The following is a 7701-nucleotide window of genomic DNA, read 5'->3' on the forward strand; positions in this document are numbered from 1 at the left end:
CTCCTCCCCAAGAACTCGGGGTTAGCACTCCCCCCACCCGGTCCCCTGAGAACCTCGGGGGAGCCCGGCCACTTACGGGATGACCTTGATGTCCTCCTTCCCATGGAGGACGTAGTCGATGACTTTGTAGAAAACGATTTCCTGAGAAAGGACACATGGCGGTGTTAGGGGGACCCTCTGCCCCCCCGGACACACACGAGCACCATCACAGTTCGCCAACCCATGCGCGCGTGTGCACACACACACACACACACATGCACACACACACACCTGGACACATAATCTACCCCCACCATGCCTACACATAACTGTCAATACACACACGCACACACACACACACACACACAGTATATCACAGTCCACCCCACCCCCAGCTACACACACACACCCTCACCTGGACACATAATCCACCCCCACCCATGCCTACACATAACTGTCAATACACACGCGCGCACACACACACACACACACAACCACTCAGGCCTACATATATGCAATTATACACACACACCACCACACCTGGACACTCAATTCACCCCCATCCATGCCTACACATCTGTATCAATATATACACACACCCCACCCAGACACACAACCACCTATCCAGCCTACACATATGTAATTAACCACCCCCTGGACATATAGTTCATCCATTATCCACACCCACACCTATGTAACACCCCCTCCACCCCCCTACCCCCCCACATGCATTCCACGGGGGAGAAATGTCAGGAAGACTGAAGGGTGGGACATCAGGGGCACTGCCCACCCAAGTGAACGCTGGCCATGACCCGCAGGCCGGTGACCGAGTCAGCCGACCAGGCCAGTCTCCTGGGAGCCAGCAGGGCCAGAGTCTGAGATACAGGCAGGCAGGCAGGGGGCTGTCCACCACCTTGTCCCACTTCCATGCCTCCCCCTCCTCCAGCCCCCGCCCCCAGCCAGAGGTTGAGCCTGGATGGGCCTCTCCATCCCTAGAGCCTGAGCCAAGGGGCCCCAGGGCCTGCCCCACCCAGACTCACCCGGCCGTCGGGCGTGCGGGGTCCGGAGTACGGCTGCGCCTCCCCCATCAGCACAGGCCACACGTCGAAGAATTCCTGGGTGGAGGAGGAGGGCAGAGACAAGTGGTTGGCACTGGTGAGGTGGGCGAGAGCCCCCTCTCCCCCCCTGGGACGCGCCAGACCCCACCTTCTCCTTGGTCATGTCCAGGAGTCCCACAGAGTACCGGTCGCAGTTCAGGTAGGCCCGCACGGTGTAGAAGGCCTTGTGGAACTGCCGCTCGATGTCCGTCAGCTCTTCAAATACCTTGTTGGCCGACCACAGCAGCACCTGGGGGTGGAGGGGCACACCTACCGTGGCCACACGCAGACACACCTGCCCGACCCGCCTGGCCTAGGGAAGGGGCCCATGCTGGCCCCGGCCATGGGCCTTCGAGCCTCCAGCACTGGGTGCCACCCACAGCCCATCACCCCTGAGGGCCCCGGAACCCCACGCTGGGCCGTAAGGACAGCAGGCTGGGGCTGCTGGCGTAGTGCCCGGTGGAGTGATGAGTGAATGACTGACTGCCAGGAGCTTGGAACGCATAGATCTGACCGTGCAGCCCTGTTGTGATCATCTGAGCTGCTGGTGTCCGCTGGCCTAGGCCACTTTGTGGGCTCAGGCCACTGGGTCTGACAGTGACTGTAGATGGCCACTCACTGCCCAGGACATCACTGATGGCCAGGGTTGGGGCCTTCTCCCGGGCCTTCTACCGGGAGCTCCCTGCACCCCTCTACATTGGAGTCCTGATTGTCTGGTTTGCAGGCCACCCACCGCCGTAATGCTCGCTCACCCCTGTGCCTCTCAGGGTGCCACAGACCCCAGGGCAGAGTGCTGCCCGCATACCCAGACCTTGGCCTCTACCATGGCTTCCTCTCTCAAGCTCCCTCCCTGCCGGTCCCTCCCTGAGGTCCTCTGCTGGCTCCTGTGCCCGTTGCTCTTTCCCCCAGAGTCCAGGAGACACTCCCGTGCCCACAGTCCATGCCCCTCTGAAGGCCAGGCTGAGTCCTCCTGCTCCCACCCACCTTCAGACAGGCGCCTCTCTGTGGCCTCCATGCCGCCCCCATGGGGAGGGTGGAGTTTCTGTTGGACACGCCCACCGACAGCCCTCACTGAGGCAGGATGACTTTGGCCTCTGGCTTCTGGTCTACTCCCCCGTGCCACTGTCTTGGGAGAGTGCAGTGCCTCGGGCATCTCTGTCCTCAGTGTCCCCCGGACATCAGCCACTGAGGTCCTGGTCTCACTGGGAGCCAGAGACCCTGCCCCTCACCTTCAGTCCTGCTCACGCCCCTCCAGCACGGGGGCTTCTGATCCACCCCTCCACATGCTGCGCTCCACAACCACGCCTCCTTCCTGTGGCCGCTCTACACTCACTGTCACGGAGTCCATGTCGGCTCACGGTGGCCCTACAGTGTGGGGGTGGGTCTGCCCCTGGGGGGTTCCCAGATGGTCACTCTTCACGGGAGTCGAACGCTGAGGTCTTTCTCCAGAGAAGCGGCTGATGGTTTTGAACTGCTGACCTCTGGACTGGCAGCCCAGCACGCGATCACTGTGCCCTCAGTGCTCCTCCTGACCAGGAACCACATCAGCCAGACTCTGCCCCGCCGGCCAGCAAGGGCCGGCAAAAGCACCCACTACCGACGCCGAGTGCCCACACTGCATCCACAGTCAACAGAATCCCTGGGCTCCGAGTGCGGGGCTGGGAGGAACACACAGGGTCCAGCTCGTGGACGGTGTGTGTGTGTATGTGTGTGTGAATCCCCAGTGCGCTGTGGGGGACTGGCAATCACGGTCCACTGAGGATCTGTCAGCACAGATCATCTCACCAGCACGAGGGCATGGCTGTGTGCACGTGTGCAAGTGTGAGTCTGGGTGCAAGAACACGAGCGTATACATGTGTGTATCGTGATTACACAAATGCATGTGCATGTGTGCATGTGCACCTATCCGTGGCTGTGCGTGTAGGTGTGAGGGCATACATGCATGTGCAGATAAGCGTGGGCATGCTATAGTTGTGTGAGTGTGCATGCATGCATGAGACATCGAAGCTCTTGTTCTGTGACCTGAGCATTCGATTGGGTCACCTTTCTTTGGAATGGGCACAGATATGGATCTCTTCCAGGCAGCTGGCCAGCGAGCTGTCTTCCAGACTCCCTGGCATAGACCAGGGAGTGCTTCCAGGGCTGCTTTAGCTGAAACATTTCGGCCGGTATCCCATCCATGCCTGGAGTCTTGTTTTCCACCGATGCCTTCAGGGCAGCTTGGACTTCTTCCTTCAGCACTGTTGGCTCTTGCTCATGTGCTCCCTGCTGGAGGGGAGGGATGTGGACTAACTCCTATTGTTACAGCGACCCTGGGGATTCTCCCCACCACCTGTCTGTCTGTCTGCCGTACTGCGGTGCCTTCCGTGCTGCTGTGAGGCTGGACGCGATGTCCCTGTACGTTCAAACACCAGCAGAGTCACCAGTGAACGGATTTCAGTGGGGCCTCCAGACTTCGAAGAGATGACAAGGAGGGAATTGGCGGTCCACTCCAGAGGAGTTTGCTCCTGAAAACCTTATGGACAGCATCAACACTTTGTCAGCTGCTGAGAACCCGGTGAACACTGTCCGAGATCGAGGCAGGAGAGGAGCCCCTCGGGTCCGAAGGCTCAAAGGAAGAGTCGACCGTAGCGATGACGCACATGGAGTCAAGCCCGCGGAGCGAAGCCTATGGGGCTTCCATTTATTTACTGATGGGGCATGACCCCACAGGGGAAGAAACAGCTGCAAAAGAAACTCTACTAAAGCAATAATAACAAGCCCCAAGCCAAACTCACTGCCGTCGAATCGACCCCAACTCATTAGTGACTCCCGAGGACCGTGAGAACTGTCCCCAGGTGGGTCTCAGAGACTGTAACTCTTTGTGGGAGTAGAAAGCCCCGTGCTCCTCCTGTGGAGCGGCTGGTGGTTTTGAACTGCTGACCTTGGAGTTAGCAATCCAAAGCAGAACCACTGTGCCACCAGGGCTCCTGAGCACCAACTGCAATGGCCTATTATTTGCTTCAGGCATATGGAAGGGACCTTAGTGGTGCAATGGCTGAAACATTTTGGTGCTAACAGAAAGGTTGTCAGTGCCCACCTGCCCAGGAGTTCCTGGAGAGGAAGACCTGGTGCCACGCTCCCAGGAAGACGACAGCCGAGAAAACCCTACGCAGGGGCAGTTATCCTCTGTCGCAGGGGTCACACGAGTCAACATCAACTCAACGGCATCGGACGGTGCAGCGTAGGGGCGAGAGAAGTGAATGCCAGCAGGGAACAAGAAGGAGGAGCCGCGCATCATCCTCACCGCCCTTGAAGCAGTACAAGGCGATTGTACGACGCCATTTGTCTGAAAACTCCTCACTGGGCAATTCCACGGAGACACAGCACCCTGATGGTTGCCAGGGGCAGGGGAGTGGGGGGTATGATTGATGCTGGCTCAGGGTCTCCTTTGTGGAGGGTGGGTTCCTTATGGGAGTAGATCAGGGGCTGGCTACAGCACGGGGTGACTATGCTGAGTGCCACTGACTTGCACACGCTCATGCTATATCATGTAAATTTTACCTCTGTTTAACAATTCTCCCATCCCATTCACTCTCCGACCTGCTAGCTCATCCTCAAAACATCCTCACCTTCTTCCTTGTTTCTCAAATAGCAAGGTGGGGGGCATTGAACTAAATCAATCAAGTGTATGATCAGAATCTAGAAAAAGAATACAGTAGAGGGACAGAGAAATATATACCATGTTACCACTAGTCACAGAGGGATGGGGGTTACTAGTTGCAGAGGGATGGGTGTAGTGGGATGGTTAACTCCAAGTTCAGGAGTGGGAAAACACCAACCACCAGGAGGGAGAAAGATGAGGCTGTCTACCCTCGCTTGCTGAAAGCGAGGAGGCTCAAGCACTTGCTGATGAGGATCAAGGATTGCAACCTCCTGTATGGATTACGACGCAGTGTGAGGATGACCCAAAGCCTCACCACTGGACCAATAGGGAACGTCGTGATTGATGGAGAAAAGGTTGAAGTTGTCAAGGATTTTGTCTTGCTTGGCATCCATAATCAATGGTCACGGAATCCGTGGTCAAGAGATCAAAAAACATATTGCATTAGGTCAATCTGCTGCTCAAGACCTCTTTAGAGGACTGAAGAGCAAGGATGTTCACCAAGCTGTGGTGTTCTCAATGACTTCCTATGCACGTGCCAGTTGGACGTTGAACAAGGAAGACCAGAGCAGAACCGATGCACTTGAATTATGGTGCTGGAGGGGAATCTTGACCGTGCTACGGACCGCCAAAAGAACAAACGCATCTGGCTTGGAAGAAGTACGGCCAGCGTGCTCCTTAGAGACAAGGATGGTGAGGCGGTGCCTCACATAGTTAGAACATTATCGGGAGAGACCAGTCCCTGGAGAAGGCCATCGTGCTTGGTCAAGCAGAGGCCCTGGACAAGAGGAATCTTTACAACAGCTGCAACAACGGGCTCCAACCTAAGAGCAACGGCGAGGAGAGCACAGGGCTAGTTGGGCTTCGTTCTGTTGCACAGAGGATGGTTATGGGTCAGGACCAACTCATCGACACCACCGTGGCAAAGATGCACAGTCTTGGAAACCCACATGGGCTGTAGTCCTCTGGCACAGGGGTGGAGATGAGTCGGAATCCACTCAATTGCAGTGTGCTTTTGTCTCACACCAGTCGAAAGTGGTCTGGACTGGCTACCTGAAGTTCAGACTGTCAGATGAGGAACATTAGCGGGGATTAGGAAGGTTTACTATGTCCTTATAAAGCGGTCCATTCTCCGAGAAGACGTAACTTAACACACATGTGCCCATCAACAGAGCATCCACATTTGTAGCGAGAAGTGGGCGGAACTGCAAGGGGAAGGGAAGCGTCTATGATTCCAGTTGGAGAGTTCGATACCCCTCCTTGGATGACTGGTAGATGCAGCAGGCAGAAAATCAGTAAGGGTGGGGGAGGCCCAGTAGCACCATGGACCAACCAGATCTCATGGCCACTTATAAAATCGTTCATCGTCAACAGCATAACACAGGTCCTTCTCAGTCACCAGGCAGGAACCCCGTTCTGAGCTACAAAACACACCTTAGCAAATGGAAAATAACAAAGTTTATTCTTAGAGCTCAACGGACTTAGACTAGAAATCATTACCAGAAAGGTAGCAGACACCCCTCGACCCTTCAGAGAGCAAGCAACAGACTTCTACATAGCACAGGGGCCAGAGACAAAGTTGCCGTAGAAATTAAGCAATGCTTTTCAGGTAAATGAAAATGAGTAATAGAGTTTATCTATGGGCTGTGGTATTATGTTCCTAATTGGATATTTTGGAACTAATTTCTTTCTTTTTTTCATTATGACAATCAGGTTTAGAGCATTTTCTTCCATGGACTCATGGTTATTTGATTTTTAAAATCGTGGCAAAACATACACAACCAAAAATTCTCCAATTCCACAACTTCTATGTGTGTAATTCAGTGCCATGGATTATACTCTTCCTGCTGTACAACCATTAGTGGCATCCTTTCCCACTTGATTCCACCACCACTAATATACGCTAAGCAACCACTCTTCCTCCTCCACCCATGGCAACCATCGGTCAAGTTCGGTGTCTGTTTTAAAATTTTATTTTAGTGGAGTTCTGGTTGTAGTATTCCCATATCCTACACTTCCACAGCTAAATGGCTTTTATTACAGAACAATCAGTTCTAGTGCTCCCTCCCCCTCCTGCATCCACTGTTTGCCCCCCAATTCTCCCACCCACCCTTACTCCCCTACCCCATAAAATCATTGCATCAGATACTGTCTCTATGCACCCACTCCTCTGTGCTTCATAAACTGGGAGACCAACAGAAACAATAAAAAACAGAATGAAACAGAAAGAAAAATATAAAGATAAAAATAGCCCATTTCACTGGACGCTGCTGTGAGCAAGACCTGGGGCGCAGAGAATGTGGTACGCACGCGCATGGAGCCCCAGCTGCCGCCTTTGTAGGTGCATCTATGGCGCCCTGCATTGCCTCTCCTGACATGCGCAAGGCTTCCGCGGCCTGCGAGATTTTCTTCCTTCCTATTCTGATGGACTGAATTCACAGCACACGGTGAGTTTTCTCATCCTTCTGCCCTGCTTCCTCCTGCAGCACCTGGTTTTCCATGAGCACCATCTCAGTGAGTGGGAAGGACGAGCCATCCTGAATCTCAAAGGGTCTGATCTATAGTCAAGCCAGCAACTGGCGCCAGGGAGCATCAAATTAACACAGCCACTGTGCTAACAGACTGTGTACGATGATGCCAGGGGAATGATCTTATTGCTTAATGAACATATTCACACACACACACACACACACACACACATATAAACATAGGAACAAAGAGTACAAAAGACCACCACCAATATTTAAAAAGCCAGAGAAGAAGTTTCTGTCGTGGGCCGAGCGAGAATATTTGAGCCTAGAGCCAATTCAGGTTTCGTCAAGAGAGAGGTCAACTGACCGAGTCTCCTATTACCCCAGGGCTGGACCCACCACAATCAAGCTTACAATAACCTCTGTCTGAGGGTAAAGCTGTTCGAATCCCTCTCCTGTGGCCAGAGAGGATCTGCCAGAGGCTTCATCTGACTAGATCCCATGCAGGTGG

General features: G+C 54.2%; 1 protein-coding gene across 1 annotated transcript in view; it reads right to left on the reverse strand.

Annotated features, from left to right (window-relative positions):
• PDE6B (phosphodiesterase 6B) overlaps positions 1 to 7701 on the reverse strand; it is a 46412-nt gene that overhangs the window by 27487 nt on the left and 11224 nt on the right. The window contains exons 4-6 of the mRNA XM_045289479.1: positions 1186 to 1326; positions 1020 to 1094; positions 77 to 141 (exon numbers count right to left, since the gene is read on the reverse strand). Of these exons, the coding sequence (XP_045145414.1) occupies positions 77 to 141; positions 1020 to 1094; positions 1186 to 1326 (281 nt within the window). The remainder of the gene's footprint in view (positions 1 to 76; positions 142 to 1019; positions 1095 to 1185; positions 1327 to 7701) is intronic.

The sequence above is a fragment of the Echinops telfairi genome, unplaced genomic scaffold, assembly GCF_000313985.2.
Source record: "Echinops telfairi isolate 266 unplaced genomic scaffold, ASM31398v2 ScPeMD7_28;HRSCAF=97, whole genome shotgun sequence".
NCBI classification, from domain to species: domain Eukaryota; kingdom Metazoa; phylum Chordata; class Mammalia; order Afrosoricida; family Tenrecidae; genus Echinops; species Echinops telfairi.